The sequence below is a fragment of the Eleginops maclovinus genome, chromosome 23, assembly GCF_036324505.1.
Source record: "Eleginops maclovinus isolate JMC-PN-2008 ecotype Puerto Natales chromosome 23, JC_Emac_rtc_rv5, whole genome shotgun sequence".
NCBI classification, from domain to species: domain Eukaryota; kingdom Metazoa; phylum Chordata; class Actinopteri; order Perciformes; family Eleginopidae; genus Eleginops; species Eleginops maclovinus.
In genome coordinates, this window is record NC_086371.1 from 8024312 (window position 1) to 8042063 (window position 17752).

The following is a 17752-nucleotide window of genomic DNA, read 5'->3' on the forward strand; positions in this document are numbered from 1 at the left end:
GTTTGTGTCGATATTCTTTTTCCTGAAAAAAAGGTTTTGTCTCATTTAGCAAATCCCAGATGTGTCTCCCACCGGTCGCTGGACCACACTGGTGCCGCTGCTCTTCATCCTGGTGGTGGCTGCTGTGAAGGAGTTCATTGAGGATCTGGTAAGACAAATCTCACATATTATTTGACACTAGTTTTGGTGTGTGTCCCCCCTGTCAGAAGATCTCGCTTTCAGCAGACTGGCATTATATTTAGATCTGGCTTGAATTGGCTTAAATCTATTTGCTATGGTATATCATTTTACATAAGTGTTTGCATTTATTCAAAATGATTTGCCTTACATGTACCTAAGGTTCCGCAGTTGTTCAAGAATGGCCCACTGAATTGTGTTTCTTGGACCAGAAATCTCTATATTACCTTCCTTAATTAGGATAGTAGGTTACTAGTTCTCAGTTGTATTGATGTCGCTCTATAGAGAGTGAGGGCTTTGGCTTTGTCCTCTGAGTGCTGCATCAGAGAGGAATCAGGATGTTTATATGACCACAGCAGGGAACTCCCCAACATATAGACACATTATCACACAGAGACGTGCGTACACACAAACACACTCATTTCCGAGGTCACAGCTGTGCCTACTGCACCCACAGTTCTCTTTCAGTCAATTAACCTACATACTGAACGCTTGTGAACAAAGGCAGTTAGCACTAACAAAACAATACAACTGTCTGCCCTTGAGCATATCAGAACTTTTGAACAGATGCTTAAAAAATAAATAGGTTATGCATTTTATAGAGCATGATGGAGGGTAAAATAAAAATATTGTATGAATTCTTCATTGCTGGAGTGTGTTTGTGTCTATGTTGGCAAGTAATCCACTCAAGCCCATTCAAACTAAGTGAGGGAATGTTGCCTTGTACTGTATTGCAGTGACCCTGCAATGCGATCGTACATGCAGGTCTCAGCGGACAGTTACTCTATACTATTAGCCTCCATCTCGTGCTGAAGGGACCAGCGCAGCACTTTCTCTCTCGGCCTGTTGTGAAAAACATGGGAACAGAGCGGTGATGACTCCGTCTTTATCGCTGAAGGTCACCTGCACACGTCTGTTCCCTGTACTGTGCTGTCCCTCACAAGTTGACCTGACAGGGCAACATCGACCCCTAACTTCATGAATCATGCACCATGGACCCACGCTGCTCAGCACATATCTTACCTTGTTGTTGGCTGTTAAGTTTCCAGTGAGATTAAAATGAAAACAGCAGTTTAATCTCCACTACTGCGTCACTCTCGTTTAAGCCACATGAGCAGGTTAATCAAGGTAACGTTGCAGAAGCTCTGCCCTTATTATTTCTGCTGCCTTCAGATTTCCCCCGCTATAGTGTACAGAGGCCTGATACTGCAGTATTTACGCATAACCTCTGCATGCTACTCGCCTTCCACTGCACTGTGATTACACACATCATCTAAATACAGCACATCCGCCTTTTCTCCACATCCATTGGGACAGAAGGTACGAGAGAGAATATGAGAGGGGGGGGGGTGAGGCAGAAAAAGTTGTGGAGTAAGGTTACTGTATATAAATACATTTCTCTGCTACTACACATTTATGAATCGAGAACGGTCTATACTGCCAGAAGAGATATTGTGCGGATGAATGAAATTAGCTGACGGGATGATGAATGAGCTTCATGAAGGTCTCTACCAGCTAACTTGTTTTCTGGGTATAGTGCAGCTGGTAAAAGTCTGACGCCACAGATGCAGTCAGACATTTCATTAGACACTACAGAACGCTGCAGGGATATTAAGAACAATTTGATTCAACTGGAGCCTGAAAAGAAGTCGGGTAATGGACGACAGAGAGGAAACACGCTGCAGTATAATCGTTGTAGAGGAGACTTAAGAGTGGATGAAACAAAGGTGTGAGAGAAAACAAATCCTAGAGAAGAGATTCAGCTTAAGGGTTCAGAGTATTTCATAATATATAAAAAGCTGAGCATTGTGATGTATTTTCTTGGGTCAATGATTCGTTTTCTTGTGTTTGCTATAATCTTGAGAAGCACAAATAATGAAACCATAACGACAGTGTGTTCAGGAAAGTACACGCCTTATGTTTTGCAACAATTCAAACGCCTTTTGTAAAAATTGAAGGATTTCAGATATGATGATGTAATGAAACAAGATGATAGCCAAAGACATCTGCAAGCAAGAATGTAGGCGGGGAAGGTGTTAAAGAAACACAATTTCTAAGGAAAAGACTTCTCAGAAAGAGAGGAAGGGAGGGATCAAAATAAATGAATAAGCTACAGAACAGAAAGTGGATTGGGAAGAAGAGCATGCACTTGATAGATGATTAATTCAGTATGTGCCTCCATGGAACAACCCCCAGTTTATATATATTGTGTTTCATGATCAGAAACTGATTATTGCATCAAACTGAATCAGTGTTCCATTTGAAATTGTGGGGTTTCATTAGATGCTTTCGTGACACAGCTCATTGGAGAAATCTGGCTCAACGGTTTATACACTGCTCCATTAGCAGCTTTGTATCGATGCATCCCATCTCCGCCGCTCTGTTTTGTCGCAGTCAACAAGAACACTTTTTCCCCTCTTGAAAAGTACAGTACAGTGTGCCAAATTACCCACATTAGCCTTAAATTGCATTACAATTAGACTAAATTTGAATAGATCTTCAAAGTAAACAGATTATTAGCGTGAGTGGACATGAGTGGAGACGTCCTCTCCTCAGTAATGGAGTCCAGCAGCACATGTTGCTTGGAGGAGCTACATGGGGAAACAGTGATTATTTATACAAGACGGACTCAGCAACACATTATTACTCAGCGTGATGCTAGTTGACAAGCTGTCCCTTGGAATCAGCTGTTGGAGTCACAGTTGATTTCATGACTGTTCAACAAACAAGAGAGACGCGAGGCAAATAATGCTGATTAGTTTCAAGATGAAGTCAAAACAGCACCTATAGGGGAGTGTTGGTTTTTATGTGGACACTTCAGTGCCAAATGTCAAATATGCCGCTTGACATACAATTATGGACGACAAGAAAATGTTCTACGCAGTGTGTGGTAGAAAGGACATGTATCTCCTTCCAACGCTTTTCTCATTAGTTTCATATTTGCAACATACTTTTCTTTTAAATTAACTGTAAATTAGTAGCTAAATGTATTTGATAGTCCAGTAAAGCTAAATGGAAAACATATCAGACCACAAGATCCATTTGAGTAGCAAATCTGAGGCTTTTTATGTAACCACGTGTTCATCAGCAGATGGGTTTTGTCGATTATGTGGAATTGTAGATGTTAAAATTCAATTTTTTTGTACAGTAGTTAAAGGTGTTCGTCCATATTGACATGCCCTGTAACGTAAAGCGTCATGGCAAAAAGCAGTCTGAAAGGCCTGAATATATTTATTGTAATGCTTTGCATTGAAATTGTTGTTGACAGCTATGATCAACGACCGTTACATTTCCCACAGACGCATACTGTATGTTTGCACGTGGTTCCAGCAAATGGCCTTTCAGATTGGTGGCCCGTTGTTGACCTTGTTGCCACTATTCTGAGATGTACTGTATATATAATGTGATATTATTGAATGCTGTTTGTTCCTGTGAAAGATATGATAAATCAAATATTGCACAGCCACAGTCAATACCAGTTTTTATTTTCTCTGCATAAGCTGAGTTACAAAGGGTAGGAGGCATGAACATGTTTAAGATGATGGGGTTCTTGCTGGTGCCACAACAAACAATATGCTGTCATGGTCCTGTAAGAGGCATTACTCAAATGTCTTACTGCAGAATGAGTCTGTGCAGATAGAAGGTGGTATAGTCCTTGTAAGAGTGTTCACATAAACTCTGCAGTCAGTGAGAAGGTGTTATATTCGTTATACTTCCTCTTTCTCACTTCGTAGTAGGTGGTGCTATAAGGTGTCAGCTTCTTCAGGCCTTTCAAAAGTAGAGAAGTGGAGGCTTTTATCAACATGGTTATAAGTCTGATTATTTTCTTGTTGTTTCAGCTCAATGTTTTGTTGTTGCTTTGTTAATTCACGCATACAGAGGTTAAATTATGCTCTTTTTCTCCTTACAGAAACGTCACAATGCTGACAGCATTGTCAACAAAAAGGAATGTCAAGGTATTGAGAGCATTTCTTCTTTTTTATTGTAAAAGCCTGTGTGTTGTTGGACTTACTAGTGTTCATTAAATCCTTCATAAATCTGAAAGTCTTCTCTGTCCTTGCCTTCGTTGTCTCTTGCTGTAACTCTCTGTCTGTCTGTCTGTCTCTCTCTCTCTCTCTCTCTCTCTCTCTCTCATTTCTCTCATTTCTCACCACAGTTCTGAGGAACGGTGCCTGGGAGATCGTGCACTGGGAGAAGGTATTTAACCACAATGTGTCACTAATTGTCAATTTCACCAGCTCACATGTTTTTCATCTAGAGCACATTTGCCATCTAGTGTGCTGCTGTCAATTTTGAGAACTGATCCCTCTAGTGTCCAGCCGCTAATTAACCCCGCGTTGCCATGTGGACGTGGCGATTAGGAGGCGTCGCTGGAGAAGCGTCCTCTTTTCCCCCTTAATGAAACAATGCTATTATTGTGGCTGGAACAATTTCTGTGAAACAACACCAGGCAGTTCAGAAATATTGCTTCTTCCATTAGAGGGTGCAATCAGCATGGAGCAGGGAAATATAAGATACATCTTTCTTTCTGCTGCCGAGGATATGAGACAGGAAAGTATTTGTTGATTTGTTCCTTACAACTAAAAGTAAAGCAGGAGATGTAGTGTCTATAAACACATTGCTAGCTCGACTGCTTGCCTGGAAATTGCAATTTTTTATTAAAGCAAAAATATGTCGTACATCAAGATGAATACAAAATAGAACATGAGCACTACATCACATATTTAAGACAGCATGCTAAAATAAAATGAAGTATAGGTTGCAGTCCATGATTAATGCTGTAGAATGGGGTTTAGGAGGTATTTATTGTTACAGTAAATGAACCCTAACTGATTTATACATAGGCCTTGTTCTCAGAGGCAGTGACGCAGGGTTTCTGTAACTCTCAACATATACGATTCATGCATCGACTCGGTTCATGCAAGGAGAAAATCAGGGACTTTCTTTCTGGGAAGTGAATGTTCCTCTTTATTTATACAGAACTACTCTAAAAACGGTAGCTTTAAATAATGAATGTGTTTTACATCTTCATCATGCATATTGTAAAAGTAGCTTCTCTCCCAAACTTCTCCAAGTTCCTTTCCAGGCAGCTTGAATGAGGCCAAAATGACGTGCTGTTTTTTTTCCTGTTTTAGTCTTAAACAACATCTAGATCATAATTATTTCTTAGATGATGGTAACAAAATCGTTTTGTTTTTTTGGGTCATTTTTTCAGCTGTAATACATTTTTCATACTGTAGAAAACAAGATTTGTTTCCTTATTGTCAATTCACTGTTTTACTCAGGAAATTGTTCCTCCCTGTTGTTATTACCTTGCATTGTAAATTTGCTTTGAGGGACATGATAACCCAGACATTCTTTTTACACAGGTCCTTCCTACTTCAACTCACTACTTTTTGACAAAATATTTGATAATGTCCTTCTCTTTGCTCTTCAATTATGTCATTATTCAGCATTTTCAGCTGCTTTTTTTGTTGTTACTGCCCCGCTTAATCTTGAGGTTTTTATGAAATATATTCAATACAGTATATATATTTTAATTTGACTTTATTAGCTGCAGGAAAATAAATGATCTAGGACTATAACAGACATCTTGTACTGCAATGGTGAGCTTGTAGTTGTATAAAATGCATTAACCTCAAGTGTTAATTTCACCTTTTTTCCCCTGAAGTTTCTGAATGATGGGATATACTAAGTGCTCGCACCTGTTACGCAAAGCTGATCAGTAATATAAAGAAGACTCCTGCTGTGTCTGTACTGCCTTGCATTTGTTTCACCAGCTGTGTATTTTTTTGCAGTTTTATAGGCAGTGCAAAATAATAACCAGTTTATTTTCACAGGTTGAAGTGGGCAATATTATTAAAGTAAATGGCGGTGATTTCGTTCCTGTGGATGCTGTCTTTTTGTGGTCCAGGTATAGGAGTCTAACTCAAAATGTGGAAACTCTGCCCTTCTTTCTTGCCCTTGCTCTCTCGCCTCTCCCTAAGGAAGTGACGGTTACAATGAGCAATTAAGTCAAAGTGGCAAAAATCCTGCATTTGAAATGCAATTGGAACATCTAATTTTTTTAGTAGAACACTACTTGTCCAGTCCACTAATTGTACTTTCGTATCTTGTTGTGACAGCCATCATTTCTCTAGGTGCAAGGCTGGTAATGTGATATTGAATTAGGATTGATCAGTCATGCTATTAAACTAACATTCTGTATTCCTCTTTAAGACTATTTCAAAGTCTAAAAATCTACTGGCAAGTTTTTAATCGCAACGTCCCACATCATTACTTCGGTCAGGATGTAATATTTTTGTATTCATACCTTGACAATTGTGTCATCAACTTTACAGTTTCATGTTTTTCTGAATGATTTTGTGAAAAGGAGAACAGATGACTAACCCTCTGATCGCACAGGACTGATCTCTGTGCTTTTGTCATTTCTCTCTCCCCTTATGTTGTCTGTCTGTCTGTCTGTGTTTTCTTTCCATCCCTACCTTTTCTTTTCTCATCCTCCCCTCTCCTGCCCCCCCCTGTGCGAACAACTGCCCCACCTCCTCTCTCTCGCCCCCTGCTGGTGCGTGGTTGGTAAAATCAGGTGGCAGTTGGGGAAGTAGTCAGAGCTTCAAACGGGGATCACCTCCCGGCTGACCTCGTCATACTGTCGTCCAGGTCAGAAAACCAGCAATCTAAGCAAACACAGCAGCCATGGGAGGGATATGGAGTGTGTGCACCATATGTGACAAGACATCTTAGCCCTTGTCTCTATAAAATACCTACTTTTAAAGACTAGAGGAAAGAAAGAACCTGTAAATATTCTGGCAGCAACCCCATATTGTCACAGTGCCACAGTCGATGAATGTTCCTCTCCTTTTTTCTACTTTTCCTCCACATCGTGGTTTGGCAGCCATTTATACAGTCATTTTATTCTGTTGTATTCTTAAAAGACCTAACCACAGTAGACCCTTTTCAATGGTTGGCTGCTCAGCGTGAATGGAGTCATCTAGTATTACAACACAGGAGTTCATGCTCCTTTTTTCACACACTTTTCAATTGGATGTGAACAGATTTCCACATTTTTTCCCTTTGAATGGCTTTTATGGCACCCTGCATGCAACAATGTCATTTTGTTCTCATGTGACAGTATGCATGTTGTCACCCACACGTTTTAAATTTTGCAGTGAGCTTAACTGTAGTTCAGAAATTCACAATCACTCATTTTGCTGTTTTAAGGAAAAGCAAGGAGTTTTAAAATTTACTTCCTGGCCATGGCATCAGACTTCTGCTCATTTGCATGAAACAAAGCTCTCATTTCATGGGTAATAGTGCCCGATTCCAAACCTCTTATTGACTGTGCTTCAGTGTACAGATCTCGTTTTGCTTTTCCTTTTCACCCTGTGTGTTTGGACCAGCCTTTAGTAGGAATAAATCACTCTATAAAGAGAGCAGCTAAGCAGAAACCCAGCTCACCTAAGCACCGGCATGCTCTCACTCTCTGTCCCCGTGCCCAGAGTCTGTCAGAGGCCGTTTTTCTGCTCTGTTTGTTGTGCCCGGCATGCTTGCTTGCTCGTATATCCTTCCTCTGGCGCTGTCTCCACTTCCTGTCCCTTAGCGGTGTATTTAAGACAGTAACCCTCTAGGACAGGGGTGTCCAAACTACGGCCCAGGGGCCAAATGTGGCCCGCAGGCCATTTTGAATCGGCCCTCTGCAAATTATAAAAGTATAATGGAATATGGCCCACAAATTAAACTTTCGCTTGTCTTATATTGTACTTCTCAAATATATACGTTCAAATATATAATGAGAGATGGTATGTAGGCTGTTTTTTTCTGAAAGCTTTTTCAAGTATCGCACATTATTCACCTACATTTTATTTGTTTTGCTAACTTATAACTTGCCTTTTGAGACAATATTCACCTCTATAAGTGGCCCAGCTCTCCATATATTTTTCTGTATGTGGCCCTCGGTGAAAAAAGTTTGGACACCCCTGCTCTAGGGTAACAGCAAACAAAGATGGCTGTCTTATATTTAGTATACATTACCTCAGTAACTTCCACTTTTGTACCCGAGTGGCCTTCAGGCTGACATGCAGCGTCTTTGCTCGCATTGATCTAGTCTTATATAAATATTCTGTTGTAGACCCTTTTTGAAATTTCATTTAATTTCTAAATAGACTGAAATTAAAGTGAAAGTGAAAAGTTATTATTGAATTATTGGTAATTATCAGTAGATTTTAGTAGATTTTTACAATAATGTCATTTTGAACAGCTGATGATAGAGATATTGTAATATTTGAATAAATAGCAGTAATCATCTTGTATTACTACTCCAAGTGTCTCTATCCTCTCCTTCCACTACAGTGAACCACAGGGAATGTGCTACATTGAAACCTCTAACTTGGATGGAGAAACAAACCTTAAAATCAGACAGGTATTTTTTTTTTTGTTATGTTTATACAAGTTACAGTCCCTACAATTTGCCTTATATTCTGTGAAGGTAACAATACACAGATTGATTGAAAACTAAATCACTGCTTTAATTACTTCAACAGGGTCTCCAAGTGACCTCAGACATACGGGACATCGACAGCCTGATGCGTCTCTCTGGGAAGATGGAGTGTGAGAGCCCAAACCGCCATCTGTACGAGTTTGTGGGGAACCTCCGCCTGGACGGACACAGGTGGGCTCAGTCGCAGAGCTCCGTGCCTGGCTCTCTGCCCCTCTTACCAACTCAATAAACCATTAGCCAGGAACACAGCCGGCATTATGAGGTTTAAGGGATTATTTAGTACGTCTGATAAACAAATAAAAGCACCTGCCTCTGTGAAATGTAATGAAATATTTGTTTTGAGGCTTTTCCATTGTACAGAAAATGAATTATATGCTGTATGCCTGCTTTTATTATGGCTCTGTTATATGAGTTTTACTCTCCTCTGAAAAGCATTGTTACCAGGAGCCTTTAGGGGGTGTAGGGTTTTAATGGGCTTTGATTTCGTATTGATAGGAAATCTTTCTAAAATGCTTTTTTTCCATTATTACCTGTACACACACATTCAGATTTATAATTAACAGTTATACTCATAAATGGTGAAATATGTTTTTGTCTATAAATATAATGGACAATAATAAGTCTTTCAAAGCATCACAACAAACATATTGTCTAGTTTTTTTTTGGTGTGTAATGTCTGTGTGGTAACATCTTGTCAGTATAGATTACTTTGTGTGGTTGTATTGATTATTGGTTGTCTTTAGCATTGGCATATTCATCAGTAGGGAATCAGAAACGTTTATGTAAATTGTATGTAAGGTCAGCACTCATTTCGGGTAATATTGGAAGGCTAACAGTGTTTTTTTTTTTACTTAATTGTCTTTAGTAGCAAGATAAGATAATTGTTTAATGTCTTACCCATTACTGTCAACCAAATGCTTATTTCTCTGTGGGGAAATCATGTACTAATGGCATTGCTGTGTTTTCATTGCAGTACAATTCCACTGGGTCCAGATCAGATCTTACTGAGAGGAGCCCAGCTGAGGAACACTCAGTGGGTCCATGGTGTGGTGGTCTACACAGGACATGACACCAAGCTCATGCAGGTAAAGCATGTCTGCATAGCGAGGGGTCATATTTGGGTTAGAGGTGAATTAACCTGACAAAGCTCAGTCTGGGAACCAGTGTATACTTAATGTTATTTATTGTTTTTCCTTTTGGTGCATCATTTATGCACACAAATCAAATCCTTACGTGTTGAGAACATCACCACTGGTTTTACTTTCAAATATTTATGATTTACTTTTAACGTAACTCTAATGTCATTTGTTACCCAGAATTCCACTCGGCCTCCTCTGAAGCTGTCCAACGTGGAGCGTATCACCAACTTTCAGATCCTGGTGCTGTTCGGCTGCCTGCTGGCCATCTCTCTGGTCTGCTCCATCGGCCAAACCATCTGGAAGTACCAGTACGGCAACGATGCCTGGTACATGGATCTCAACTGTAAGAGTCTCCACAGCCCACGCTGCTGCTCTTATTCCACATATTTTGTCTCACTTGTCCATATCAGCTTATTCCTTTGTCATTTTAAGTTCCTAAATGCTGGTATGTGTTGTGTCGTTTTTATGTTGCCTCAGTTAAACTATGTTTCGCATTACAAGTGAAATATGTGGCAATGTGGGAATAAGTGAATTCCCTGTTAACTGAGAAAAGACAGCTGTGACATGCATAGATGTGTTGTGAATGAGTTTGAGTGAAAACAGAAATGGTTGAATATCACTGCGCTGCTGTACTTTTTTGTTCCTTTCTAATGTTCTGTTTGATTTTGTTGTTTTCTTTGTTGTCGTTTTTTTAACAGCTCCAGGTAACAACCATTTAAAAGCCTTGGCCATCCGTGAATGACCCTCCCTTACTAACCCCTTACTGAAGCTCTGCCTTTGCTAAGCAAATGAAGCCCCCTACCCTCGCCCCCTATATGGTTGCCCTACTTTGTATGGGCCCATGCCATGGACAAGCACATACCAGGGATCCAACAATAGGTTTTTCCCCTCCAGCTCTCTTATACCTTCGTCTAGTTATTTTCAGTGCCTGATGCAAACAGTGTCTCACTTTTCCTCCATTCTTTTGTGCCACGTTAAACACTTTGCATTTTCCAAGCTTCAGACCCTCATCTTAATTTCCCCCCCCCCCCTTAATTTCCGAGAAATGAACAGCAGCATTTACTTTTACTGCCAGGGAGATGAGGTAGGTACTCAGGAAGCTGTTCCTAGCAGGAGGCTTATACGTGTTTATTGCTCGAACACAACATGTGTTGCAACCCAAGGGGCAAGAGCTGACATTTTCTAAATGCCTCTGTCGCTGCCTTTCTTGTGTGGAGTTTTCTAAGGACAGACAGAGAGGGGAGGGAGGGAAGCGGAGAGGTGGGTTACACATTAAATTCCATACAATTTAAAGCTACTATTTACACAAAACAAAACATATGGGCTGCTCGGTTTCTGTTGCAGTATGTCTGTTGTGATGAAGCTCTGAACCTGGTGTGCAAAGTGCTTATCGTGATACTCTGGCCATTACTCTGTACCCTGATAGGCCTGTGTAGGAGAGGTTGTGCCCTGGTCAATTTCAGCTTGCACTACGACTTACACTGTCCCTCTTTACGAGATGTTGCATTGGCTTCTATTGGTTTCGTAAAGGGTTTTAACAATGTCTTCAGTGGCATTAAAACCCACATCTTAAACTCCCTATAAGACTCCGATGAGGGGAGTGTAAGTCATAAGGCAGGCGTCCATCTTGAGACTGATTGTACTTCCATAAGGAGTTGTTGAGACTCTGTCCAGTGCACATTATCCAACCAGTGACAAAAGAGAGAGGTGGGGAGATTGTCAAATCTTAAACATCATATTTACTTTAATCACTAAATTGCTCTAATTTCACTCACTTACCAACATTTGGAAGTAGACAGGAACAGAAGAGTCAACGTTAGCCCGCTGTGCGTCACCAAGCTTATATGTCACACAGGCCTGCGATTATGCACGCCCCCGTGAGTAATTAATTTGACTTTGACCCGCTGCAGAGTGCTGACAAAGGTCATCCCCGGCATTAAGCCTATACATAGTGACAACTAAACTTTATGCAGATTGAGAGCAAAAATGATGAATGGTCATTTGTTATGCATTCGTGCCACCTGCTCCGGTTTTTCGAGGTAGTTGTGCATTTATCACCATATCATTGACTTTCTGCTGACTATCTCTGTTAGTAAACTGCTGATGTCTCAACCGACGGCATGGTCAAGTTTCTTTCGTTGAGGTGGTGTGGTATTCTCACTGTAATGTACATGTGTCACACCAAACAGAACAAAAAAATCTTCCAGGTTAATGAAACCATAATAATTTACAGTCCAACTGCTGTGAGTAGTTGCAAAAACATATATTCATGTTGGTTAGAAAATCTTATTTATTCATTTTGCTCTTACATTACAGTGACATATATTAAAGAGAAGACATCAGGTGCACTTTTGCACTTGTGTGACTTGTGCATGTCCTGGTTTGCTTTGATTTGATTTGTATTTATCTTAATGGCTCTCTACTGATCCCACATGGTTTCCCTGTCTCATCTGACCTCACAAATCGTGCCTAACATTGAATAACAAAGCTAGCTACTAGAACTTAGTGACAGGAGGTGACGTAGTGATCTTCATTAACACCTAAACTTTTTTGCTGGCATAATCCACCCCCTCTTTTCCACTCCTTGTTGGTTGAGAATGTGCTATGGACTGAATCTCCCTCCTTTGTCTTGAGAGCATCCAAAATGTTTGTCTTCCTCCCCACAAAAAGTACTCCCTCCTATGTGTGTCGTTGTACCAGTAGCAGTAGCTTCCATTCTGCCATCCAGTTTTTTGTTTTGCTATCGTTCTGTCATGGGGAAGGGCTGTCCCTCTCAACCGCATTGCTAAGATCAAGGCTTGGGTTGAGGAAGGTAACATTTGCACCTCCTGCAAGCTGAGGAAAGGTAAATCACATCCCTCCTGTTTTCATGTTTGATGTCAGTGGGGTTACATGTTGATCATTGCCAATTGTTTGGGGCATTGGGGGGGACCAGCATCATTTTGCATAGTGCTTTGTGGAATTCATTGCCTGGATCATGCTGGATGCCAAGGCTGCTGCTGTGACACTAATGACATTAGAGATACTTTAGTCCCTGTTCGCTACTTTGAATCTTCGGGACATTAAATTGGACTGTTAATCGGTCGAGTCGTAAGAAGATGAGGTTGGGTGGAAGAAATGGCTAATTCCAGCTAATGCACAACGTTAGCCCGAAACATTCTGTGGATTGGGATAATGTTGAGCACTGGCTGGAAGTAGCTTTGGGCATTTTCATTTAACTAACTGATATTAATGGACCAGCACTGATGAGTGTCCCGTGTATCACTTCCCTCTGTCCAAAACTCGTCCTCTGATAGATGGCGGCGCGGCTAACTTTGGCCTTAACTTCCTCACCTTTATCATCCTGTTCAACAACCTGATTCCCATCAGTCTCCTGGTCACACTGGAGGTTATCAAGTTCATCCAAGCCTTTTTCATCAACTGGGTGAGTTAGAGCTACAGTCTGTAAGGTATCTGAAGTAAACTATCTAAAAGAAGCACTGACTTAAGAAAAACAGGCGTTAAATGCATGCCTATGTTTACAGGCATCTAAACATAGAGGCATGCATTAAGTTACTTTTGTAAGCAGCATGCAGAACTGTTTTTGTATGAAAACTAAATGTCTTCAAATCTTTAAAGAGTACAGAAAAGCAGGAACACTCTGAAACCTGACTGACGTGAAACATTTGAGTGAGCACCTAGAATATTTTAGGTCTTCTATTTTTCGCAACTAGGTCAGCCCAACCAAATATATCTGCTGAGGAAATGCGCAGTTTTTTTATTTTATTCTGGGTCTCCTTATAACTCATTACATTTTAAATTAAAGTCCTAGCAAGGAATTTTTTTTGTAACATTAAGGGCAAGCAGCTCTTCAGTTGCAGTATTTTCTGCAGGGGGAAACAGATTGTGGGGACACTTGTGTTTTTTTTTTAATAGTTTGTTTTGTATTGCTGACAAAAATAATGTTTATTTTAAAGAAGTTTAATTTAAATGTCTTTGTGATTTGCTTCAAGGACACCGACATGCTTTATGAGCCCACCAACACACCTGCCATGGCTCGCACCTCTAACCTGAATGAAGAACTAGGCCAGGTACACTATGCCGTTCAAATAATACTTTACTTTATGTCAGTTCTCACTTAAAATATGAATATATTTAGAAGTAAATAAATACCCATGAACCAAGTTTTATTCTGTCATGTTACCCATACAGGTGAAATACATTTTCTCTGACAAGACGGGGACCCTGACCTGCAACGTGATGCAGTTTAAGAAATGCACCGTCGCCGGTGTGGCCTATGGGTACGTTCACCTTTCTTCCCTTTTTGATTACTCCCTCCCCCCCTTAACGCCCCCCTCACCATCATTAAACGCCGAGTGTGCATCACAGTACAGCTGGCGTCTCTCTCTCCTTCTCCTTCTTATTAGCAGCTGCATCAGTGCTCCTCTCAACATAAACTATAAATAAAAGGCAGACAGACATTTGGAAGCAAAGGCACTTTACTCTCTCCTACGTGGGGTTTTGTCCATTGTTTGTCACGTCGGAGGTGGTTGTAAAAACTGGATTATATTTCTGTATTTTCCCTACAGAGGTAGATCTCTTGACAGACGTGAGAAACAAGAACATCAGCTGACAGTATCTCCTAAAAATAAGGATTCAGCCAAATTCTCTTTTTTCCCTCAGCTCCACTGACGTAAAACCATATTCTATTACTTTTAAACATTTCATTAAATCAGCCCTTAAGGTATTATTTCTCCCTTAGAAATGCTCTCATTTTATTTCAGTGCTCGGATAATTAGTCTCAGTGGATGCAAAACAAGTGGGAAAGCAGATCTTCACAGAACCAAAGCAAGTGCAGGCGTGACAGTACATGATTAATCCCATTAGGATTCAATTAAAAGCTTGATTGATGAAGTGCAGGCTGAAGGACAAATGGGGGAATTTTATCTGGAGTTCTCTGTGACAAAGCTCTCATTATGGTATGATTGCTATTCTAAACTTCTCATTGTCATCCAAGGATCAAATACAAGTAACTTTAAGTAGTGATAACATTCGTATTCCCGACATCTCTTTCTTTTTTAAAACTATGTTCTGCTGATCAAAGGCTATGGTCTTATTTTGGGTATTGAGTTGTTTGTTTCCATTCCTGGTTCCTTTTTTTTTAATGGGTGTTTTATTGGGTCAAGACACTCCAGACACTCCTTTTCCTGCAAAGATGAAGTTAGGCAGCAGTCTCTCTCTCCTTCATCCCAAGAACAGATGCGTTCCTTTGATTCTCTGAAACGAGGACTCCCTCTTATGTAACTGATAAATATGGATGAGTGTTTCACAGCAGCAGACAAAAAGGCAGATTCTAATGAGGCGAGCCTGTTTTTCCTTCTGACGATGCTATATTTTGGCCTGCTCTTCCTTCTCTAGGTTTACCAACACAGGAGTTGGAACTGTGCAATACAAAAGCTGTCCAAAGTTTATGTGTAATACATTCAGTTGCTTTATTTAATTTAACCCCTCCTTCTTAGAAAATAAGCAAATTATTTTCTTGGCAGGTTTGTGTTGTATGTTGATTACATTTCTTAACTTGCCACATCAAAAATAGTGTTTGGGAATTCCTAAATGTTGATTTTATTCCGTCATTTGGTTACAATCAGTATTTTAGAGACTATTAGGATTGAAACAGTGCTCTTCCATACATACAATGAATCATGATTGGCGTGCTTGATTCTGTTTGCACACCTAGATGTCTGACTTGACAACATGCACTTGTCTCCTGGGCTGAGGTTAATCATGAAATATGGAAAGAAAGTGTCACTTATGAAAGGAGTTGTGAGAGAGTTATTGATTCATTCATCCCTTAATTCTCAAATCAGTAACAGCTCTACCTCTAGAATGAATGCACAGCAACGTTTCTTCATTGCTGAATTCTATTGAATATTTGATTTAGGACAGAATTCAAATTATATGACTCTACTTCATTTGTAGTAGACTATCATTTTGCCAAAGAAAACGATAATTTGAGGTAAAATGATAAAACAAATGCATGTGCAACTTATTCTGTGGCATGACTATTTTGACGCCAGCACACGACCAGAGCCCCCCCTCACACTGCTGTCTGCCTGTGTTCCTCTCCACAAATGAAGTGCTGCTGTAATTAATAAAACAAACCCCAAGGGAGTAGACATTAATTAATTCCACTGGCTCTGAGACTAAAATGCTAGTAGAGATACTGTTGAAGTTAGAGAGGCTTGGAGAAGAGTGCTTAGTTTGTCAGTTAATTTTATAGATTTCTTTTAAAAAGTGACCAAACTCAGAAAAATATGCTTTGTTTTATTAAATAAAGCAGATTAAAGCAAGTGTTTCTCATTAGACAAATTAATTGGATGCAGTTGATTTGTGTAATACTCTACAGGCTGTTCTTTTTGGTGATACACAAAACCTGAATGTTGCCTTGCTGAAGGTACAGGAGTGAACAGGCTCACAGCATGAATCAAACTGAGTTGGAATGAAAAGAGGAGCTGTGATGTTCAGTGGAGCACATCGCCTGGTCCGCTCCACTCCTTCCAGTTAAAAAACACTGCACTGCAGTTAGTCTGCCAGAACAGAGATGTCAAAATAATGTGTTGCCTCATTTTAGAGCAGTGTGCACTGTGACCACATTTACTTTCAGACATGGCTTTTTTATATAGCAGCGTTATTGGTGGCCTTGAAAATACACACAGATTTCTCACATACATGCAGCTGGAGCTCCTGCTGGGGCCTGATGATGAAGGATAGAGGGAGGCTTCCTACTATAATAGGATTGCCCCCAAATATTCATAAATTTACTGCAGTTTTTTCTGGCTTTCTTGTTTTTAATTTCTTACAGGAGTTTTTTACACTTTGATAGAGCCAGACTTTGGCTGTTTTTGACAACCATGCTGCATACTACATACTCAACCTGTATGTACTTCCTACTGCTTAATAATTAATAATTGGTCTGCCATTACCAGCAAACCATTCACACTGAAGCAAACTCGGGCTCATCTCGTCTGTGTGGATCAATACCTTACCAGTCCGAGCTACCGTATAAATTAAAATAAGATCACAAATGTAAATCACAGTTACACTCAATTTAATACTTTCCAGTAATATTTCTAGGCAAAATGAAGTTATTCAATATTTTTACGATAATCATCTTTTCTCCATTCCATCATCAAGTCACTGGTCACCACTTTAAAATGAAAATTCCACTGTTGGATAATTAGTACGTTTAAAAAGCTCATGTCTCATACTCATAAATTATTGTTAATCTTGTATAAATTCAAAAGATCTTGCAGGATTCACTACATGCTCATACCTAGTCATACCTAAATAATACAGTATGTTAGGGTGCGATTTCAAACTCAGCCTGTTTACACCTGTTTCTAGTCTTTGTGCTAAGCTAAGCTAACCAGGTCCTAGTGTACAGACATGAGAGTACTACATGTATAAACAGAGGACCTGCTATTCCCATTGAATTTCAAACCAACTACAACACCTCAGCCTATCCCGGCATCTGACCACCTCCTACTCTAACACCGGCAACTCATAAACCATCTATAACCCAATCCCGGTGTGTGTACATTCACACAACATGTTAACGATAGTCTTTGTCAACAAGAACATCTTTTCTCCAACAGCCACGTCCCTGAGGCTGAGGATGGTAGTTTTGCAGAGGACGACTGGTAAGATGACTGGGTGTATAATGAGTTGTGTTTCGCTCCTGGCTTCTGTCATGTATAAGTGCTGCCTTGCCTTGTGGAACTCGTGACTTTGAACACAATACCTCAATGTGTGTGTTTCTGTGCTTTGAGTACAATTTGGACGTGTTGTATGTGACTATGTGATTCACTGTGTATATCGGTGGTTATGAACAAACACATGTTTCAGTATATTTTTATATATATATATATATATATATATGCTGCCAGTGTGAGAATAAGTA

At 40.0% G+C, this 17752-nt stretch overlaps 1 protein-coding gene across 6 annotated transcripts in view; it reads left to right on the forward strand.

Annotated features, from left to right (window-relative positions):
• Window positions 1-17752, forward strand: part of atp8a1 (ATPase phospholipid transporting 8A1) — a 95509-nt gene that overhangs the window by 23346 nt on the left and 54411 nt on the right. For 2 of the 6 annotated variants that reach the window (XR_010165129.1, XM_063876253.1), the window contains exons 4-15: window positions 50-148; window positions 4088-4133; window positions 4334-4374; window positions 6764-6837; window positions 8527-8596; window positions 8718-8845; window positions 9648-9759; window positions 9991-10156; window positions 13110-13237; window positions 13806-13883; window positions 14005-14093; window positions 17448-17492. Coding sequence is in view for 5 of the 6 variants with exons in the window: in XM_063876253.1 (XP_063732323.1) it covers window positions 50-148; window positions 4088-4133; window positions 4334-4374; window positions 6764-6837; window positions 8527-8596; window positions 8718-8845; window positions 9648-9759; window positions 9991-10156; window positions 13110-13237; window positions 13806-13883; window positions 14005-14093; window positions 17448-17492 (1076 nt within the window). In the remaining variant the exon portion in view is untranslated. Of the gene's footprint in view, window positions 1-49; window positions 149-4087; window positions 4134-4333; window positions 4375-6017; window positions 6092-6763; window positions 6838-8526; window positions 8597-8717; window positions 8846-9647; window positions 9760-9990; window positions 10157-13109; window positions 13238-13805; window positions 13884-14004; window positions 14094-17447; window positions 17493-17752 lie in introns of those variants that run through there. The other 4 variants (XM_063876254.1, XM_063876256.1, XM_063876255.1 and 1 more) reach the window with 4 other exon arrangements.